The sequence below is a fragment of the Tachyglossus aculeatus genome, chromosome 3 (genome assembly GCF_015852505.1).
Source record: "Tachyglossus aculeatus isolate mTacAcu1 chromosome 3, mTacAcu1.pri, whole genome shotgun sequence".
Lineage (NCBI taxonomy): Eukaryota > Metazoa > Chordata > Mammalia > Monotremata > Tachyglossidae > Tachyglossus > Tachyglossus aculeatus.
The window spans coordinates 26,246,799-26,269,483 of NC_052068.1; the positions used below are offsets into that span (position 1 = coordinate 26,246,799).

The 22,685-nt window shown below is 46.6% G+C and overlaps 1 protein-coding gene across 1 annotated transcript; it reads right to left on the reverse strand.

Annotated features, from left to right (window-relative positions):
• Positions 1–341: 341 nt before the first annotated feature.
• Positions 342–21,532, reverse strand: MYOZ1 (myozenin 1). Its single transcript, XM_038744140.1, has 6 exons — positions 21,425–21,532; positions 18,769–18,858; positions 16,959–17,137; positions 9,809–10,049; positions 5,346–5,511; positions 342–968 (listed from the first exon to the last, which is right to left on the reverse strand). The coding sequence occupies exons 2-6, from the start codon at positions 18,845–18,847 to the stop codon at positions 737–739; spliced, it is 897 nt and encodes a 298-aa protein (XP_038600068.1). The 5' UTR covers positions 18,848–18,858; positions 21,425–21,532; the 3' UTR covers positions 342–736.
• Positions 21,533–22,685: the final 1,153 nt, after the last annotated feature.

The following is a 22,685-nucleotide window of genomic DNA, read 5'->3' on the forward strand; positions in this document are numbered from 1 at the left end:
GACTTACCTCCCAACTGAATTGACCCCAACAACAGATTCATCCAACACCCAGAATTTCCAACCTCAAGTCAAGTGGTGGGTAAGCTAGCAGCATTGGTGCAAATGTCTGTTGGGGGTGGTGCGGTGTGTGTGTGTGCGTGTGTGTGTGTGTGTGCGTGTGTGTGTGTGTGTTTTCTTTCAGGGCATGTGGTCACAAGTCCTAGACATGTAGCTCATACTGTCATCTGTTATTTGGCTCTGATCAGTTTCTGAAAATCCCCAAAAGGAACTTTTTCGTTTCGAAACAGGAAAGAAGAATGTGATTTTGTTTCCTTCAGGAAGTTTATTGAACATTACCGAAAAAACAGAGGCGATGCCATGTGGAGCAGGCAGGCTAGGGGAACAAGCAGGCAGTCAGCCCCATGTCTTTACTAAAAGCACCATACATAGAGCGGCCCGCAGGGTATGAGACAAATGCACTCTCCCTCTTTCTGTCCCTCTCCCCTCCTGCCAAATAATACACTCTCCTCGTTTCTGCCCCTCTCCTTTCCTGCACAGCCTCGCTCCCACTCTTGGTGAAAACACACAAGTCAATCCAGCTCCAGCTAGGAACTACTGGCCTTGCAGCTGATATAAAGTAAAAGAAGAGGAGGAATTTGGGGGAACGGTGGTCAGCAAGTCAACTCCTCCCTGATGAGCAGGGCAGGCAGAGGCAGAGGTTCAGGGAGAGCATGAGGAGTGGAAGGTGGGAAGCACATCACAGCTCCTCCGTTTCACCATCCAGAGGGATGTTGACCTCGATGTGGTACTCGTTGGGCTCCCCCGAGCCCAGCCAGGGGACTGGGGTCCGGTTGAAGGAGGGTCTGTTGGAGATGCTTTGATTCAAGAGAAAGAGGGGCTCGGGCAGCAGGGGCCCGATATCAAGCTTGGGCATCTGGAAGGTCATTCTTTTGGATGCCTTCTCGTACCCACCATATGGCATCGCGGTCCTGTGAAAGCAAAGGGGAGGAGAAGCCTAAGTTATTCACATGGAAACAGCATCTGACAAAGGAGGAGTAAAGGGAGATTTAGAGGGGAAAGAGATTCAGGAAATAGAGTCAATTGTTGCTCTCCTACCACGGAAACGAGTGGGGCTGAGGATGGTGTTTGAGGTATTTATTCCAACAGACCTCCAGAGTGAATAGCCAAGGTGGAACGGTGATTTCCCCTTATTTCTCCTGGCTGCCGCAGGCAGAGCCTCCCCAATAGCGGGTCGGGCGGGAGAGGAAGGAGAGTCATGGGTGTCCCCAGTGTTAGAAGTTAAGGTATATTTATGTTCTGGTCTGACAGTAGTAGTATAAGTAGTAAAAGCTGTAATAATAATAATAATTGTGGTATGTGTTAAGTGCTTGCTAGGTGCCATGCACTTTAATAAACACTGGAATCGATGTTTTGTTTTGTTGTCTGTCTCCCCCTTCTAGACTATGAGCCTGTTGTTGGGAAGGGACCATCTCTATATGTTGCCGATTTGTACTTCCCAAGCGCTTAGTACAGTGCTCTGCGCACATTAAGCACTTAATAAATGTGACTGTACAGTGCTCTGCACACATTAAGCGCTCAATAAATACGACTGAATGAATTGGGTTGGGCTCACAGTCTCAATGCCAACTTTACAGATGAGGTAACTGAAGCATCGAGAAGTGAAGTGACTTGTCCAGGGTCACACAGCAGAGCCAGGAGGTGAACCCATGACCATCTGACTCCAGTAGTAGTGGCAGTAATAGCATTCAGTAAGTGTTTGGCATGTGTAGAATGCTGAACTGAGTGCTGGAAAAGAGTATACAGGTGGATATTTATTACTCTATTTATTTATTTACTTTACTTGTACATATCTATTCTATTTATTTTATTTTGTTAGTATGTTTGGTTTTGTTGTCTGTCTCCCCCTTCTAGATTGTGAGCCCACTGTTGGGTATGGACTGTCTCTATATGTTTCCAACTTGGACTTCCCAAGCGCTTAGTACAGTGCTCTGCACACAGTAAGCGCTCAATAAATATGATTGATTGATTAGTCCAGTGCTCTGCACACAGTCAGCGCTCAATAAATACGATTGAATTCATTCATTCATTCATTCAATTGTATTTATTGAGCGCTGACTGTGTGCACTGGACTAAGCGCTTGGGGGAACGACAAGTTCATTCATTCATTTATTTTACTTGTACATATGTTGCCAACTTGTACTTCCCAAGCGCTTAGTACAGTGCTCTGCACACAGTAAGCGCTCAATAAATATGATTGATTGATTGATTGATATTAGACATGCACTCCGTCCCTCAAGGGACTCACAATCTATCAATAGGTGAGTGTGGTTGGGGAGGACTGGAGAGAGACACACTGGGAGCAGTGAAACATTAAAACATTAAAACAGCCTAAGGGACCAGGGCAAATACCCAATAAACAAAATAGAAGTGAAAGTCAGAAGGGAGCTGCGGCCATAGGGGCCCCCGTCAGCCTCAACAGGCATCCTCTCTTCCTCCCTTCAAGGCCCTGCTGAGAGCTCACCTCCTCCAGGAGGCCTTCCCAAACTGAGCCCCTTCCTTCCTCTCCCCCTCGTCCCCCTCTCCATCACCCCCATCTTACCTCCTTCCCTTCCCCACAGCCCCTGTATATATGTATATATGTTTGTACAGATTTATTACTCTATTTATTTATTTATTTATTCTACTTGTACATATCTATTCTATTTATTTTATTTTGTTAGTATGTTTGGTTTTGTTCTCTGTCTCCCCCTTTTAGACTGTGAGCCCACTGTTGGGTAGGGACTGTCTCTATATGTTGCCAATTTGTACTTCCCAAGCGCTTAGTACAGTGCTCTGCACATAGTAAGCGCTCAATAAATACGATTGATGATGATGATGGGAGCAGTGAAACATTAAAACATTAGAACAGCCTAAGGGACCAGGGCAAATACCCAATAAACAAAATAGAAGTGAAAGTCAGAAGGGAGCTGCGGCCATAGGGGCCCCCGTCAGCCTCAACAGGCATCCTCTCTTCCTCCCTTCAAGGCCCTGCTGAGAGCTCACCTCCTCCAGGAGGCCTTCCCAAACTGAGCCCCTTCCTTCCTCTCCCCCTCGTCCCCCTCTCCATCACCCCCATCTTACCTCCTTCCCTTCCCCACAGCACCTCTATATATGTATATATGTTTGTACAGATTTATTACTCTATTTATTTATTTATTTATTCTACTTGTACATATCTATTCTATTTATTTTATTTTGTTACTATGTTTGGTTTTGTTCTCTGTCTCCCCCTTTTAGACTGTGAGCCCACTGTTGGGTAGGGACTGTCTCTATATGTTGCCAATTTGTACTTCCCAAGCGCTTCGTACAGTGCTCTGCACATAGTAAGCGCTCAATAAATACGATTGATGATGATGATGATGATCCTCACTTCTGGTTCAAGATGACAGAACTCTGTCAGCAAGGATATGAGCCCTAGGAAGGGCAGATTGTGGGGTGGCCACAAGACGGTGTGGCGTAGTGAAAGACCTTGGGACTGGGAGTCAGGGGACCTGGGTTCTAATCCCAGCTCTGCCATTTGTCTGCCGTGTGACCTTGGGCAAGTCACTTCACTTCTCTGCGCCTCAGTTCCCTCATCTGCAAAATGGGGATTCCGTACCTGTTCTCCTTCCTACTTAGACTGTGAGCCCACTGTTGGGTAGGGACTGTCTCTATATGTTGCCAACTTGTACTTCCCAAGCGCTTAGTACAGTGCTCTGCACACAGTAAGCGCTCAATAAATGCGATTGATTGATTGATTAGTTAGACTGTGAGCCCCATGTGGGACCTGATTGTCTTTTGTATCTACCCCAGGACTTAGTACAGTGCTTGGCACAAGGTAAGCCCTTAACAAATGCTTCACAAGATACAATATCTTGTGAACAGCGTGGCTCAGTGGAAAGAGCCCAGGCTTTGGAGTCAGAGGTCATGGGTTTGAATCCCGGCTCCACCACATGTCTGCTGTGTGACCTTGGGCAAGTCACTTAACTTCTCTGAGCCTCAGTTACCTCATCTGGAAAATGGGGATTAAAACTGTGAGCCCCAAGTGGGACAACCTGATCACCTTGTATCCCTCCCAGTGCTTAGAACAGTGCTTTGCACATAGTAAGCGCTTAACAAATGCCATTATTATTATTATTGTTATTATTATTATTATTATTATTATTATTATTATTATTAAGTATAAGGCCTTTCTGGAAAAGAGGGGTCACTGGCCCTAAAGCCTCAGTCATCCAGGTTTTGACAATTTAGTTCAAACATGAACTATAATGACATGTATATACTATAAGTATATATACGTAATAATATATAGGTATATACACTTATAATATATAATATATAATATACTTATATAATATATACTTATACTTCTATATATTATAAGTATATACAGTTATAATATATAATATATATTATGCTTATAATATATATGAGTATATACTTATATAAGTATATATTATAAGTATACATACTTATATATGTATATATGTATGTATACTTATATACATATATAAGTATGTATACTTATAATAATATAAGTATGTATACTTATAATATGACATGTATATATCATAAGCATATATATAATAAGTATAGATGTGTATATACTTACAATATATAATATATTATATACTTATATAATATATGCTTATATAAGTATATACTTATACTTATATATAAGTATATATAGTTATATAATATATATTATTCTTATAATATATAGGAGTATATATAGTATATATATGCATATATAGTATATAGTATAGTATATATAGTATATATAGTTATATAATATATATTACACTTATATAGGAGTATAAGTATATGCTTATATAAGTATATATTATAAGTATACATACTTACATGTATATAAGTATGTATACTTATATAAGTATATATTATAAGTATACGTACTTATATACATAAGTATATATATAACTATGTATACTTATAATATAAAATATATATTATACTTATAATATATATAAGTATAAGTATATACGTATATAAGTATATGTTTTATACTTATATAATATAGTATATATTATTATATATACTTATAATATATACTATATTAAATAAGTATATAATATATAGAAGCATAGACATATAGATATATCTATTTATGTCTACATGTCTTTACTTAGACCAGGGCTTCCTAGGTTTTCTCCTCCTGGCCTCCATTTGACCAAAATCCACAATCCAAAGTATTAGCCCTCAGCTTCTACTCCAGCTGAGAACACATTGCCTCTTGCTGACTCAACCCAGTCCACTTCACCTTTCCAAGTCCCCCTTCAGTCCTTGCTGTCGTTCCCACAGATTCTTACCTGTTGAAGGACTTGTAGTGGGGAAGATCGGCTTTGGCCCCATAGGCCAGCAAGTCAACACCGAGTTCAACTTTCTGCTGGGCATTGACCCCCATGGCTCGCTCCCAAGGGGAAATGTAGGTCTTAAAGATGGTGATGTGTTTTCCTTCTCCTCCTGCGTTATCTCCTGGAGACACGGGAGAGAAAGAAATGGATAGTGGATAGAGCAAGGGCCTGGGAGTGAGGTGGACCTGGGTTCTAATCCTGGCTCCTCCACTTGTCAGATGCGCAACCTTGGGCAAATCACTTTACTTCTCTAGGCCTCAGTGTCCTCATCTGTAAAATGAGGATTAAGACCGTGAGCCCCACACAGGACAGACACCGTGTCCAACCTGATTATCTTGTATCTACCCCAGCGCTTAGTATGGTGACTGACACATAGTAAGCACTTAGCAAATACCATAAAAAAAAAAAGTATACCATCAGGCATGCCAAAAGGCAAGAGGGCAGGAGCTAGTGGACACCACTCTTCTCACCCTTAACCCAAAAGGAGGAGGAAGAAAGTGTGGATTAGGAACGTGCAGACACACTTGAGTAAATTCCTTGAGGGCAGCAGTCGTGTCTACCAGTTCTATTGCAACGTACTCTCCGAAGTGCTTAGTGCAGTGTTCTGCACACAGTAAGTGCTCAATAAATCTGGTTGATTGGTTAATTGACTGAGACTGCTTATATGGGACCATACGGCAGTCTGGTGCCTGTATGCCTAAAATTGCGGATTTGTGTGTTTGAGATCACACCTGGGACTGACTGTTGTTGTTTCATTGTTTCAGGCTGGGTGTCATCCTTACCCCTAGGACGAGTGGGCCTTGTGGTCTATTCATTCCACACCCACCACTCAAAATTCACTCTTGTCCCACACTTGATTGTCTAATTTCCTAGGAGGAGTTTGAGCAGTAAGAGAAATTCTGAGATTTGGCAGGTGTGATCTGAATCAATCAATCAGTAAATCAGTGGTATTCAATCATATTTATTGAGCACATACTGTGTGCAGAGCACTGTACTAAGCTCTTGGAAAGTACAGTTCAGCAATAAAGAGAGACAATTCCTGCCCACAATGGGCCTACGGTCTAGAAGGGGGGAGATAGTCATCAAAACAAGTAAACGGGCATCAATAGCATCAATATAAATAAATGGAATTATAGATATGCACATATATAGACAAGTGCTGTGGGGCGGAGAGGAGATATAGCAAAGGGAGTGAGTCAGGATGATGGGGAGGGAAGGGGGAGCTAAGGAAAAGGGGGGCTTAGTCTGGGAAGGCCTCTTGGAGGAGGTGAGCCTTCAGTAGGGCTTTGAAGGGGGCAAGTGTGATTGTTTGGTGGATTTGAGGAGGGAGGGCATTCCAGGCCAGAGGTAGGACTTGGGCCAGGGGTCGACAGTGGGACAGGTAAGAATGAGGCACAGTGAGAAGGTTAGCACCAGAGGAATGAAGTGTGTGGCCTGGGCTGTAGAAGGAGGGAAGGGAGGTGAGGTAGGAGGGGGCAAGGTGATGGAGAGCTTTGAAGCCAATAGTGAGGAGTTTTTGCTCGATATGGAGGCTGATAGGCAACCACTGGAGATTTTTGAGGAGGGGGGGGTGATATGCCCAGAATGTTTCTGTAGAAAGATAATCCAGGCAGCAGAGGGAAGTATAGATGGAAGTGGGGAGAGACAGAAGGTTGGGAGATCAGAAAAGGACGCCGATGCAGTAAACCAGTCGGGATGAGATGAGTGATTGTATTTATTCATTCATTCATTCAATCATATTTACTGAGCGCTTAATGTGTGCAGAGCAGTGTACTAAGCGCTTGGAACGTGGTAGCAGTTTGGATGGAGAGGAGAGGGCGGATCTTGGTGATGTTGTGAAGGTGACGGATTGGGTGTTTGGGGTGAATGAGAGAGCGGAGTCAAGGATGACATCAAGGTTGCGGGCTTGTGCGATGGGAAGGATGGTAGTGCCATCCACAGTGATGGGAAGTCAGGGAGAGGACTGTACTAGGTGCTTGAGAGTACAATATAATCGAGTTGGTAGGCAAGATCCCTTAGTAGATAGAGCTTGGGCCTGGGAGCTCCTGTCTCTCCCCACTTCAATCCATACTTTACGCCGCTGCCCGGATTGTCTTTGTCCAGAAACGCTCTGGGCATGTTACTCCCCTCCTCAAAAATCTTCAGTGGCTACCAATCAAGCTACGCATCACGGCTTCAAGGCTCTTCATCCCCTCACCCCCTCCTACCTCACCTCCTTTCTCTCCTTCTCCAGCCCAGCCCGCACCCTCCGCTCCTCTGCCGCTAATCTCCTCACCGTGCCTCATTCTCGCCTGTCCCGTCGTCGACCCCCTGCCCATGTAATCCCCCTGGCCTGGAATGCCCTCCCTCTGCCAATCCACCCAGAGGATAAGGAGTTCAGAATCCAGACAGTAACCATAAAGAAGAGGATCATTGGGGATTTGGAAAGGCGCTGCTATCTTGACCCTCTGGCAGTAGTCAGGTGGGCCTGGGAAAGGGAATGGGGAAAGGAAAGCAACGGGGGCCTAATGGATAGAACACCGGCCTTTCTAGACTGTGAGCCCACTGTTGGGTAGGGACCGTCAACTTGTACTTCCCAAGCGCTTAGTACAGTGCTCTGCACACAGTAAGCGCTCAATAAATACGATTGAATGAATGAATGAATCCACCAAGCTAGCTCTCTTCCTCCCTTCAAGGCCCTACTGAGAGCTCACCTCCTCCAGGAGGCCTTCCCACACTGAGCTCCCTCCTTCCTCTCCCCCTCCTCCCCCTCTTCATCCCCCCCGCCTTACCTCCTTCCCTTCCCCACAGCACCTGTATATATGTATATATGTTGGTACGTATTTATTACTCCATTTATTTATTTATTTTACTTGTACATATTTATTCTACCTATTTTATTTTGTTAATATGTTTTGTTTTGTTCTCTGTCTCTCCCTTCTAGACTGCGAGCCCGCTTTTGGGTAGGGACCGTCTCTATATGTTGCCAACTTGTACTTCCCAAGCGCTTAGTCCAGTGCTCTGCACACAGTAAGCGCTCAATAAATACGATTGAATGAATGAATGAATTGGAGTATGAAGGACTGGGTTCTAAACCCAGCTCCACCACTTGTCTGCTGTGTGACCTTGGGCAAGTCGCATAACTTCTCTGTGCCTCAGTTATCTGTAAAATGGGGATTAAGACTGTGAACCCCCATATGGGACATGGACTGTGTCTGGTCCACTCACCTTGTATCTACCCCAGAGCTTAGTAAATTGCCTGGTACATAGTAAGTGTTTAACAAATATCACAGAAAGGGGGGCATCTTACAGTCTTCAGGGGAAGACAGATATTAAAATAATTTACAGGTAAAGGCAATGGGGAGAGAATAAGGGTATGCACATAAATGCTGTGGGGCTGAGGGTGGGGTGAATATCAAATGCTTAAGGAGTACAGATCCAAGGCCACAGTGATGTACAGGGGAAGGCAGGGAGAGGAAATGAGGACTTAATCAGGGAAGACCTCTTGGAGGAGATAAGATTTTAATAAGGCTTGGAAGGTGGGGAGAGTGGTGGTCCAGTGGATTGGAAGGGGGAAGGAATTTTAGGCCAGAGAGAGACTGCGGGCAATGGGTGACCAGGGTCAGGAAAATGATACATCAACCCTCTCATAAACAGCAATGGCTGTTAGACTTCTGAAGATGATCTTACATGATTTCCAGAGTAAGTTTGGTCTATGTGCTGTCTCTCAAATCTGGGGAATCAGCATGGCTTAGTGGAAAGAGTAGAGAAATCAGAGGCCCTGGGTTCTGATCCCTCATCCACCACTTGCCTGCTGTGTGGTCTGAGGAAATTCACTTCACTTCTCTGTATTTCAATTTCCTCATCTGTAAACTGGGGGTAAAATACCCGTTTCCCCTCTCCCTAAGTCTGTAAGCCTCATGCGGGGCAGCGACGATGCTTGACACCTAGTATGCACTTAAAAATACCCTTTAAAAAAAACCCCTGTGTCATGGGAATTTTTGAAAGATAATAGTAATAATGGCATTTGTTAAGCATTTGCTATGTGCCAAGCACTGTTGTAAGCGCTGGGGTAGATATGAGGTAATCAGGTTGTCCCACGCGGGGCTCACAATCTTAATCCCCATTTTATAGATGAGGCACAGAGAAGTTAAATGGCTTTCCCAAGGTCACGCAGCAGACAAATGGTGGAGCCAGGATTAGAACCCATGTCCTCTGACTTCCAAGTCCGTGGTCTTTCCACTAAGCCACAGTGCTTCTCTAAGGATAAGCTCCTAGGCTTTCAACTCCCTTCCCCTAGGAAGTCTGGGGAATGTCTTGATCCCCCTGAGGCAGGAGCTGTAGAGGACTGATCATTTCCCCCACAGGTGATTGCCTTTCCACTATCCTCAGTTCCCGACAGTGATACCCAAAGCCCCCAGGAGGACAGAGTTACTTGCCTGTTCCTGGTGCGCTGTTGCTTCCTGTTCCAACCCCTTCCCCTTCACCGGATTTGCCACCGGACCCTCCGTGGCCTGCCAGCGTAGCAGAATGCCCGTGGAGATTCTGTTGCTGCTGGTCAGATCCATACTGCCCTGCTGAAACGCCGCCGACCATCCGTCCACTGGCGTACGAGATACCCTGGCGGCCACCTCCTCCCAGCTGGCCTCCCGTGGTGGGGATGAATTTCTGGAAGTGATCCTGAGGCAAACATAAGAAAGGACAGAACGAGGCATGTTTTGGGCTCAACAAATCCCCTGAGACCAGACCTGTGAGTAGAGACTAGGAGAGAGCTTCCTTCAGCTCTCTTTCTTCTCTGTGCTTCGGTTTTCTCATTAGAATGGGGATTAAATCCTACTCTCTCCTGCTTAGACTTTGTGCCCCATGTGGGGCAGGGACTGTGCTTGACCTGATTATTTTGTATCTACCCCATCTCGTAGTACAGTGCTTGCCACTGAGTATGCACTTATCAAGTATCATCATCCTCTCTCTCTCTTTCTGTCTCTCACTCTCTCTCTGAAGAGTCGTCCCACATTCGAGGGAGGTTCCAGAGTCCATTCTGCCAACAGTGAAGTCAGAACTCCATTTCCCATATCAAATTCTGGCCGTTTTAGGCAGGATGGGGTGGGCTTTAAAATTGCAGGGAGACCTAAGGTAGTTGGGCCTGGAGGGGGCCGAGAGGAAGAAAGCGTAGTAAAGAAGGGGAATATAATAATAACAATAATAATGATGACTATAATAATAATAATGGCATTTATTAAGCGCTTACTATGTGCAAAGCACTGTTCTAAGCGCTGAATGATGATGCTTGATAAGTGCATACTCAATGGCAAGCACTGTGCTACGAGATGGGGTACATACAAAATAATCAGGTCAAGCACAGTCCCTGCCCCACATGGGGCACAAAGTCTAAGCAGGAGAGAGTAGGATTTAATCCCCATTCTAATGAGAAAACCGAGGCACAGAGAAGTTAAGTGAGTTGTTCAAGGTCACACAGAGGCGACAAGCAGCGTGGTTGAGTGGAAAGAGCATAGGCCTTGGAGTCAGAGGACTTGGGTTCTAATCCGGGCTCTGCCACTTGTATGCTGGGTGACCTTGGGCAAATCACCTAACTTTTCTGTGCCTCAGTTATCTCATCTATAAAATGGGGAGTAATGCTGTAAGTCCCATCTGGGACACAGACGGGTCCAACGTAATTATTATGTATCTTCTCCAGTGCTTTGTACATTGCCCGGCACGTGATAGGAGTTTAACAAATACCATTTTAAAAAACGTGGCGGAGCCCGGATTAGAGCCCTGGTCCTCTGACCCCATCATCATCATCATCATCATCAATCGTATTTATTGAGCGCTTGCTATGTGCAGAGCACTGTACTAAGCGCTTGGAAAGTACAAATTGGCAACATATAGAGACAGTCCCTACCCAACAGTGGGCTCACAGTCTAAAAGGCCCATGCTCTTTCCACTAGGAGGAGGGAGGGGAAAGGGGACAATGGTGCTCATCTTCAGTTACTATTGCCAACTTCCGCCCCTGTTCTCACCATCCCAGGAATAATTCCTACATTGGCCTGACCCACCATGGTGGGCAAGTTGAACCTGTGCAGTTACCACTTTCTCTCAGAGTAATATTTATTTCCCCAGGTCATAGTCCCCCATCTACCACCTTGGCACTTGGGGGCCAACTTTGTATGCCCTTACCCACTCACACCCACTCAGAGCACTTCTGTCTATGTTGATTTACCTACCCTACTATTTAAACACTTGCTCTTCGATGTATCCATTTTTCCTATACATTATTTTGTGTTTGTCAATCCCTACTGGATCGAAAGCTACTCGAGGGCAGGTACAGTGTTTTCTAATTCTACTGTTTCCTCCTAAACATTTAGTACAGTGCTCTGCACTTAGTAGGCCTCATTAAATTAATCAACTCACTATTGCTTGATTTAGGGAGGACCACTCTGCCCTTCTCCCGGCCAGTGGTTGCCCCGGGCAGTGGAGATTTCCCTCTTTCCTCCCTCCCTTCTTCTTTTCCATCAAGCAATGAGGGAGATTGATTCATGCTAAAGTGAGCACACATCTCCCTCCTAAAATACCGCTACTACTCGCTGAAATGCACTTGAGTCTTAGTAGACCTTTTTTTTTTTAACCGGGTGACGGTGTCCTCGGTAAGCTTTAGTTTTTCCAGACGTAGACATGTCCTGAAAAACTTCAAGAGGGCAGTGGGACATAACCATAAATTCCAGGACTAACCTACAAAAATTGAGACGTCCGTTCACCTTAGGACAAGTGGCTCCCCAGGCTAGAGGGAGATGCAAACACCATGTCTGTTTCCCCTGCTCTACATGTTTTCTCTAGCTTGATCACTATTCGAGGGAGCAAACACCTCTGTCGAGCAAGGGGCTGTACTCCCTGGGCACTTGATATTCATCCAACCAAGTAAAAATTTGGTATTCACCCCACCCTCATCCCCCCAGCACTTACATACATACCCTTACCCTCTATCATTTCCCCTATCTGTAATTTATTTTAATATTTGTCTCCCTCTCTAGAGTGTAAGTTCCTTGAGGGCAGGGATTGCATCAACACCCACTCTATCGTATTGTACTTTCCCAAGCGCTTAGTTCAGTGCTCTGCACACAGCAAATACTTGGTAAGTATCTTTGATTGATTGCTGCCCGACAGCACAGAGATGAAGGTGACTCTCTAGATTGTAAGCTCCTTATAGACAGGGATCTTGTCCATCAACTCTATTCGTATAGTACTCTCTCAAACGTTTAGTACAGTGCTCCGCACACAGTAAGTGCGCAATAAATACCACTGATTGATTGACCCAGCAGAATTTGTACAAGTTGTTGAAAAGGGGCCTTTCGGGATTGTCCTGTCCTACAAAAGGTTAAAGGTTTGCACCATTCCTGTCCCTACCCTTCAAGCAAGGCGGCCCTGCCAAGTTTGTAAACAGGCCTTTGAGACACCTGTTTCCTCAACTAAATTTAGACAAGACATAAAAAAGATTGATTGAGGCCTCCCACTTCAGAGAGCCAGAAGAGTGACTCCCTCTCCCCTGACCGGGAAGCCCAGACTAGAGCCGGCGACCGGGCCGGGTCTCAGGGCCGGTCCTTGGAGGAGTTGGAAGCCAGCGGGGAAGCCCTGGGATGGAGAACAGTGATCTCTCAGCTGGAAGAGGTCCTCCTGGGAACGCCCCAGCAGTGGCATTGGGACCGGCCCTGTGTCGGCAAAGAAATGGGCGGCGTCAGCAAAAAGGGTAGCACGTGGCACAGACACTTGTCTTAAAAATAACCTTGAGCCTGAGCCTTCAGAAGAGTCTCAGTGCCTTCCCTGGTCTCCTTGCCTCCTCCCTCGTAATCAGATCCTGAGCTGGCATTTTATAGGGTTTTTTTTCAACCTTCCCCCAGTTCCAAGTTGGTCTCAAGCACCCGGGTCTGTAGAGCACAGAGGCCTGCTCGTCTCCCTCTCTCTCTCGACTGTTGGAAGGCAGACATGGAAGCTGAGGCAGAGAACTCATGGTACAGCCAGTGCCCAGAGCCTTATTTTAATCCCTCACACTGACACACTTGATCTAAGCAGAAGAACAGAGCAACCCTCAAATGGTCTTAAGGGGGAGGATAGTCTCCAAAATCATGGGGGGTTGGAATCAGGGGAACCAGTGACCCTAACTTTTATTTCTGGTCCAAGTTTTGACTGAGGCTGAGTCACCAGTGAGGTGAGTTTCAGCTTCTGACTCTTCAAGGGCTTAGTACAGTGCCCTTCAATCAATCAATCAATCAATCAATGGTATTTATTGAGCCCTTACTCAATGCAGAGCATGTACTCAGCACTTGGGAGAGTACAGCAGATTTAGCAGGCACATTCCCTGTCCAAAAACCCTCAATAAATACCATCGATTAATTAGTTGATTGATTGATTAATTGATTCTGGAGAACTTTACCCAATCATCTGCTCCACCCCACCCTGTCTTTTTTTTAAATGATATTTATTAAGCCAGGCACATACTAAGCACTGGGGTTGGACAAGCTTATCAGGTTGGACACGGTCCATGTCCTACGTGGGGTTCACAGTCTTAATCCCCATTTTATAGATGAAGGAACCGAGGCCCAGAGAAGCGAAGTGACTTGGCCAAGGTCGTACAGCATACAAGTGGTGGAGTTGGGATCAGAACCCAGGTCCTTCTGACTCCCAAGCTTGCGTTCTGTCCACTAGGCCAAGCTGCTTCTCTAAACCAACGTCTGGTCGAAATGGCTTTGGCTTCTACTCGACTGTCCGTCACTTTGTCTACCTGCCTCTTTCCAGCCTGCCTTAGTCCAGTGGGCCCAAAGTACAAGTAGGGTCTCAGAACAGCTAAAGGAGCTCTCGGAAAATCCTAGGGTCACCTAGTACTCGGTACTCAGTACACAGCCTGCTTTTGTCTGGTCAACGGGAACAAGGGGATCATCTCCAACTCGCCTCCTCGGTCACAGGGTGAAGAGCCAGATTAATGTGGGAAATCAGCCCACTGCCCTGCCCTCGCTGTATCCCACACTCCTTGGGGATCCTGGGATGGAGAGGAACTCTGGGAACAAACCACATGCCCCATAATAAATGGCACTTTTTGGACCAAGATGATAATACTCCAAGACCGTATTCCTGTCCCCTCAGAGTCGGTCCCCTATCCCTGCAGGGATACCGGAACCACTTTCTCACCCTAATTCTTTAATGTGTCTGACTGAACTCCGATCCCAAAGTGTCAAACATAGGATCAGATACACAAAGGATGCTCAGCCCATCGCTGGTGATGATGAGAGCAGCGTGGCCCAGTGGAAAGAGCACAGGCTTGGGAGCCAGGGGTCATGGGTTCTAATTCTGGCTCCGCCACTTGTCAGCTGTGTGATTTTGGGTAAGTCACTTAACTTCTCCGTGCTTCAGTTACCTCATCTGTAAAGTGGGGATTAAGACTGTGACCCCCATGTGGGACAACCTGATTACTCTGTATCCCCCCCAGTGCTTAGAACAGTGCCTCACACATAGTAAGCGCTTAACAAATGCCATTATTATTATTATTGTTATTATTATTATTATTATTATTATTATTATTATTTTAGACTGTGAGCCCACTATCGGGTAGGGACTGTCTCTATGTGATGCCAATTTGTACTTCCCAAGCGCTTAGTACAGTGCTCTGCACATAGTAAGCGCTCAATAAATACGATTGATTGATTGATTGATTATGAGAGGAAAGCCTGACCAACGTTCTGTGAGGAGACACAGAGCCAAGATGGAGAAGGTGAGGCAGATGGTGGGGACACAGCCTTCAGACCTCAGCTAGGTCCTTTTTCCTCTCCCTTCTGTGACAGAGTCAGTGAAAGATGATCCGTGAGCCTGGGCCTGCTGAGCTCAGTAAGGTCACAGCAGGGAAGCTGAAGGCCGTTCTTGGCTGCATCCAAAAGGGGATAATGATTGAAACCACCACCTGGACTGCTATTTCCACCCCAGGAACGCCAGCGGTGCCTCTGGACAGGTTCTCAGAGATGGGTGTGAGCCTCTCCCACCCCTCACTGGGTTCTCATTTTTCCTTAGAGAAGGAACTTGGCAATCAGCACCCCTGCAGCTCAGTGGGAGAGCTTGGGAACGAGGAGAAGGAAAGGCAGTCTCCATAACTAAGGACTTAGAGATAGTGAAGTGCTCGGGGGTAGTGAGTAAGGCCCTTAAACCCCAAAACAGGGTCCAATCCCCACTCCCTGAGTCTCCTCCCCACTCATCCTTGCCACCAAATCTCTTAGATCTCCTTCTTCTCATCTATTCTGCTCTCACAGGGACCAATCTCCTGGCAAAACCCCCGAGAAGCTACAGCAGCTGGAAAGCTTTGTGACCCAGGAGCAGGAGTGATGGGATGCATCCTTTTTAAGGACTGTTCCTTTTTTTAAGACCTTTTCTCAGTATCTCCAGCCTGTTTTCTAAGGGCAGATTAAAGGAGCCCAGACTAAGAGATTCTTCCCCCATCATTGAGAAGTGAGTAGGAGGCAAGCTTTCTGGGCAATGTATTGCAGAATCAGGGCAGAACTATAAAGGTTCAAAATGGTGAACGCTGGATTGGATTTTCCCAGAGCACATTCCTGTGAGCAGGATCGGACCAGTTGAAAGTCAACATCGGATTCCTTAACAATCCTCTACTTGGCAAGCATTTCAGACTGGGATGAGGACTGGAAATCAATGGCTGGGAAAGCAGGAGTTCTACCATACCTGAACAGGGCCTCACCCATTAACATCTGTTCCATGGAGGTCGCAGGAACCACAGGTCCAACCATCCCTGTGGGACAGCTACCCTTGCAAATAAATATCGCACATAAGTGGCTGCACCTCCTGGAAGTGAGGCCGAGAGCCCTGCTCAGCGCCACCAGGTCCAAAGGCGAACACCATGATTCCTGGCCTGTGCTAGGCTTCTCTGCCAAATAATGTCTTTGCTGAGTTGGCTCTGGCAGAAGTTGACCAGACAGCCTAATTCCATGAGATCACCCCACATGTACGGATTTTTTTAACGTTTTACAAACGTGGCCCAGCTCTACTCATCCTCTGACCTAGATCTGTTTGAGCCCCAGGTTCCAGTCTATCCCTCACTTTGTCTGCCTGCCTGTTCCTAGCCTGCTCAGCTGGTCCAAAGTACAGGTAGGATTTCAGAACAACTGAAGGAGTTCTGGGGAAATCCTAGGGTCACCTAGTATCTTCCTCACCCCCTGTCTTTGGTCAACGGGAATGAAGGGATCATCTCCACTCAGCTCCTCAGTCACAGCGTGAAGAGCCAAATTAATCTGGGAATATCAGCCCACCATTCAGCCCTCACTGAATCCCACAGGGGAAAGGGACACTTTACTCCAGAACCTTAATGGTCCTCTTACTACATAGGAATAAGACCCAATACTCTGATCCCAAGGGTCCTGTCAGGAGGCCTGGTCCCTCTTTGACATGTTTCAGTCCATAATAATTCACTGGGAAGGACGACATCCTGGGCATCTTGGTCTAGACCCAGTCTCCACAGGGCAAGGAGTTCTCCCCTCCTAGAGAGGACAGGGTAATGGTTTGCAGGTTTGAGTTGGGGTTTGGGGTAAAGCTGGGACCCACCAGGGAGCTGTCAGTAAAGACATCGGGGTTGTTCTCGTAGATAAACTTCTCCACCCGCTTCTTACGGAGCTTGAACATCTTGGAGCCACGGTTAGTGAGGAGGGAGAGTTCCTCCAGCATCACATCTCTAGGGATGCTGATCTTCTTCCCCAGGTTCAGACGGGACCCCTCCTGCCCACCTGGAAACAGACCCAGGGTAAGGAGAGAGAGGGAAAGAGAGAGGAGATGAGAGAGAGAGAAAGAAAGAGAGAGAGAAGTTAAGCCATTCAAGCAGACCTAAAAGAAATTAGGTATGGACAGGGCAGCATCTACATTAAGAATGGAGACTATTTTTTAAATGGTATTTGTTAGGCACTTATTATGTGTCAGGCACTGTACTGAGTACTGGGGTAGATAAAAGTTAATCAGATTGGATATAGTCCATGTCCCACATGGGGCTCACAGTCTTAATCTCCATTTTACAGATGAGGGAACTAAGGTGCAGTCAAGTGAAGTCACACAGCAGACAAGTGGCAGAGCCAAGATTAGAACCCAGGTTCTTCCGACTTCCAGGGCCATGCTCTATCACTAGGCAACATCTTTCCTTTTGACTGGGAGCCGCTGTGGTCGTACCCAGCACGGGACTGCCCCAGGGCTGCTCACACCCTCATTGATGGGACAGGGGAAGACGCGAACATTTTGAGACTGATCTAATCCACAGTACCAGGGAAGAATGAACAATCAACCAATCAGTCAATAAATCAATCATATTTATTGAGCGCTTACTGTGTGCAGAGCCCTGTACTAAGTGCTTGGGAGAGTACAATATAACCGAGTTGTAGACATGTTCCCTGCACACAAGAATCAGAATCCTTCTTCACTCAGCCTCTGAGATGCAGGCATACTTCTCTGTCCCCTCTGTGCTTTCCTATCTCTGGTTCTGGATTTAGGCTCAAAGAAGAGTTGCATTTAAGGAGGTCAGAGGGACTGGATGTGTTTGCCAAGCAGAACCGTAGTCAGAAGGCTGCAAGTATCAGAAGGGGATTTTGCTTAAAGAGGAAATTGCCCCTTCGCCTTGCTTCCCAAACTGCTCCTAACCAGTGGTTCCCTGCCACCCTCAGACCCAGGATTGGACTCTCGAATAGCTGAAAGGGAGTCCATGCCCTTCGCTTTACCCTTTCCCTCCCTGGTCAACTGGGCCCTGGCCATCCAACCTGCTGCTTCCTTGTGGAAAACGAGATTAGCTGGACTCTTCTTCGCTTCAGTTCTGAAAGACGATGTGTTTTCTAAGACAGCCTTTGGCTCTTTATAGTTGTGTTGTACTTTCCCAAGCACTCAGTATAGTGCTCTTCACACCGTAATTGCTCAATAAATACGATTGAATGAATAAATCCCCTCTTTCCCCATCAGGGATAGGCCAAGAAGCCCATCTTTTGGGCTTAGGGTGAGAATCCTTTGTCCCTGGAGGGGCTAGAAAGGCAAGAGGGGGGGGATTTCAGTGTTTGGCTTAACCAAAACTCACTCAGCCCTGATACTGTTCTGAGAAGCATTACACACACACACACACACACACACACACACACACACACACACATATACACACACACATTACATCTCCCTCTCTCTCTCTCTCTCTCTCTTTCTTTTTCTCTCTCTCTCTCTATATATATCTATCACACACACACTACTTGTCTCTCTCTCTCTCTCTCTCTCTCTCTCTCTCTCTCTCTCTCTCTCTCTCTCTCTCTCTCTCTCTCTATATATATATATGTATATGTCTCTAAACCAGGAAGCCAGAACAGGATAATTCTGGAATTCCAAAGCATCTTACCATCTCGGTTCAGCTCCATGATGATTTTTGTGGACTTTTTCCTCTTGTTAGGAGCTGGAGTTCCTGCGAGAGGCATCATGGGCAGGGAATCTCGGTTTGGGGGGAGGAAGAGAGGGAAACAAAACAGGAGGGAACAAAGGAAAAACCATGTGAGGGTTAGATATATGCAAGCTACATTGCATCCTTCCCTTCCAGCTCATCACCTCCTCCCTTTGACTCTCCCCAAAGACAGCTCAGCTCAGCACAGCTCAGCTCACTTAGGAACCTCTCTTACCTCCAAAACAATCTTTTCCCCTACATATAAGGGAAGAGAAGGAAAGATAAGGGGCAGAGGGGCAGAGTAGACACTTTACAGGATGCTCAGGGCTACAGGGTAGCTACACACTAACTGCTCAAAAGTTTCATTTAGTTTGTCTCTTACACATAAGAAGGTTGCCAACCACTGGTTTAAAAGCTCAGGCAAATAGGGAATAATAATAATAATGGATTTATTAAGTGCTTACTATGTGCAAAGCATTGTTCTAAACGCTAGGGAGGTTACAAGGTGATCAGCTTGTCCCACACGGGGCTCACAATCTTAACCCTCATTTTACAGATGAGGTAACCGAGGCACAGAGAAGTTAAGTGACTTGCCCAGTGTCACACAGCTGACAATTGGCAGAGCCGGGGTTTGAACCCATGACCTCTGACTCCAAAGCCCATGTTCTTTCCACTGGCATGACTCAGTGTCTTAAGAAAATCTGATAGAAGATTGTATACAAGGTCATCACACCTAGTCTTGGGCTGCCCCGAGTGGTCAGCGAAGAAGGGAAGGGAGGGAAATGGTGCCGAGAATCAATCAATCAATCAATCAGTCATATTTATTGACCGCTTACTGTGTGCAGAGCACTGTACTAAGCGCTTGGGAAGTACAAGTTGGCAGGGATGACCCATTTCTGCCCATAATTCAGGGAGTGAATCAAGCAATCAATCTTCATTATTAACTGAGTGCTTTCTCTGTGCAGATCACTGTACCAAGCACCCAGGAGAGGACAATAGGATTAGTAGACCCGATCTCAATCCTCAAGGAACTTACCCTCACTGCATCACACCGCTCCTCCGGACTCAGCAGGGTGGCCAGGCAGCTACTAAACCCTGTGAGTTTGGGCCCCGGGAATGCCCAGGTTAAGGATCCCAGGAAAACACGACCTATACCACACTATTTATAACTTAACACTCATAGCTGGCAAGGGTCACCTGGGGAGAGGGAGGGTCACCTAGGCCCCTGTGCACAAAGGCCAAGGCCAGCGCTTTTCACTCTTGTGTCACCCTCGTTGGGAGGGAAAATCAGGGGGAGTTTCACACCCTTCCAGAGACTTACTGGGGACTCATTCCGGGAGAGAAACAGTGGCCCCTTCTCTTGGCAAAATAGTTGGCCGAATCATTTCTGTGTGATTCGCCTTTCTGCGGGAGATAATAATAATAATAATGGCATTTATTAAGCGCTTACTATGTGCACAGCACTGTTCTAAGCGCTGGGGAGGTTACAAGGTGATCAGGTTGTCCCACGGGGGGCTCACAGTCAATCCCCATTTTACAGATGAGGTAACTGAGGCGCAGAGAATCAATCAATCAATCAATCAATCGTATTTATTGAGCGCTTACTATGTGCAGAGCACTGTACTAAGCGCTTGGGAAGTACAAATTGGCATCACATAGAGACAGTCCCTGCCCAACAGTGGGCTCACAGTCTAAAAGAAGTGAAGTGACTTGCCCAAAGTCACACAGCTGACAATTGGCAGAGCTGGGATTTGAACCCATGATCACTGACTCCAAAGCCAGTGTTCTTTCCACTGAGCCACGTACACTGAAGCAGATGTGATTCCCCAGCAGAGAAGCAGCATGGCCTAATGGATAGTGCGCAGGACTAGAAGTCAGGAAGACCTAGGTTCTAATCCTGCCTCCGTCACTTGTCTACTGTGTGACCTCAGGCAAATCACTTCACTTCTCTGTGCCTTAGTTACCTCATCTGTAAAATGGGGGTTAATACAATGAGTCCCACGCAGGACAGAGAGACTGTGTCCAACCTGATTAGCTTGTATCTACCCCAGCGCTTAGTATAGTGCCTAGCACATAGTAAGCGCTTTACAAATACCATAAAAAAAGGTAGCTAACCCACTTTGAATGGTCTCCAGAATAAATACTGAGCTGGTTGGGCTGCACCTGTCCCCAGCAGACTTTACTAATCCCAGAGGGAACAGGGAACCCCAAACCTCTGGATGGAGAGAGTTGGGTTAAGGAGACAGGCTCTCGGGAGATCTGGGGGTTCCTGGACAGAGGAAGGAATCCACAGTAACTGGAGCTCTCAGACAGGCAGGGAGGAGGGACGGGATGAGCTGGGAAGCTTCCAGGCCTCCTCTTCTCCCTATTCCGGAGATATCTCCTCCCTCCCCTCACTCTGGGCGCGGAGCCACAAGCTGGCAGTACCTCGCCCTGGTAAAAAAATGGCCACTCAGCACAATCTCTATCCGCCCGTTCAACTGCAGCTTTTGCTAACTTCTCAAAATTAGTCTCCTGTCGGTGTTGCACCCCTGAGCGGAGGACTTCCATGGAGCGCCATTTTCTTCCACCCTACCAAGCTCCCCCATAAAAAGTCTGTATGGAGAGTCCAACTTACCACGATGTCACAGCTGCAGCACAGAGCCGCTGCTGTCCACGTCTTCGGGCCGGCAGCGGGAAGCGGAGCTGAGTGGCCCGGGTCCCTCTGTAAGGTAGCCCAGGGCCCCTGGAGCCCAGGGTTCTGCCCGGCACAGAGCGCAGATGCGAATGCCGCGAATCTGACCCCTGGGGCTGCTCCCACAGGCATCCGGGGTTATTAATAGTAGACTGTGGGATGTAGCTCAGTGTCTCAGATAGCACCAACCCTACCCTGAGCAGAGGGGCGGGAGCAGAGACCCCCTCCTTCCAAACGACTCCCAGAAGGTGACACCTCCAGGCTCCCACCTCGGGAGAGGGCCCACGAGGCCCCGTTCTCTGGTAAATCAGTCGGTCACTCAGTCAGTTGTACTTATTGAGCTCTAAACTGTGTGCAGAGCACTATACTAAGTGCTTGGAAGAGTACGACAGAAAAATAAGACACATACCCAGCCCACAACGAGCTTGCAGTCTGGAGGGTAAGTCGAGGACGGTGATCAGAGCTTTGTCCGAAGCAGGGCTGGGGCAGCTGACCCCACTAGTCTCAGTGGAAAGGGAAATAAATGTCCTGAGGGGAAGCTCCATGAGGGAAGCACTGAAACCTAGAGAGGGAACTATCCTCTGGGACAATTACAAAGACCATGAGCCCCATGTGGGACAAGGACTGGATGTCCGACCTGATTAACTAGTATCTATGTGCTTGACACATAGTAAGCACTTAACAAATACCAAACGAACAAAGAAATCAACAAAGAACAGCTCCAGGAAAGCCCTGAAGGAGATTCATTCATTCACTCAAATTTATTGAGTGCATAACAATAATAATAATAATAATATTGGCATTTGTTAAGTTCTTACTTCGTGCCAAGCACTGTTCTAAGCACTGGGGTAGATAAAAGGTAATCAGGTTGTCCCACGTGAGGCTCACAGACTTAATCCCCACTTCATAGATGAGGGAACTGAGGCACAGAGAATTGAAATGACTTGTCCAAAGTCACACAGCTGATAAGTGGTGGAGCCGGGATTAGAACCCAGGACCTCTGACTCTCAAGCCCAGGCTCTTTCCACTAAGCCACACTGCTTCTCTTACGGTACAGAGCACTGTACTAAGTGCTTGGGAGAGTACAGTACAACAATAAATAGAAACATTTCCTAACAGACACATTCCCTGCCCAAAATGAGCTTACAGTCTGGGGGTCGGGGAGACACTTATTAATAAAAAAATAAATAAATTACAGATGTTC

Excerpts from the sequence above, each read along its gene's own strand:
- MYOZ1 (XM_038744140.1), bottom strand. The coding sequence starts at position 18,847 with ATGATGCCTCTCGCAGGAACTCCAGCTCCTAACAAGAGGAAAAAGTCC. Across the intron at positions 17,138-18,768 it reads CATGGAGCTGAACCGAGATG|GTGGGCAGGAGGGGTCCCGT; the intron begins GTAAGATGCTTT and ends GTCTGTTTCCAG. Across the intron at positions 969-5,345 it reads CACTACAAGTCCTTCAACAG|GACCGCGATGCCATATGGTG; the intron begins GTAAGAATCTGT and ends TTGCTTTCACAG.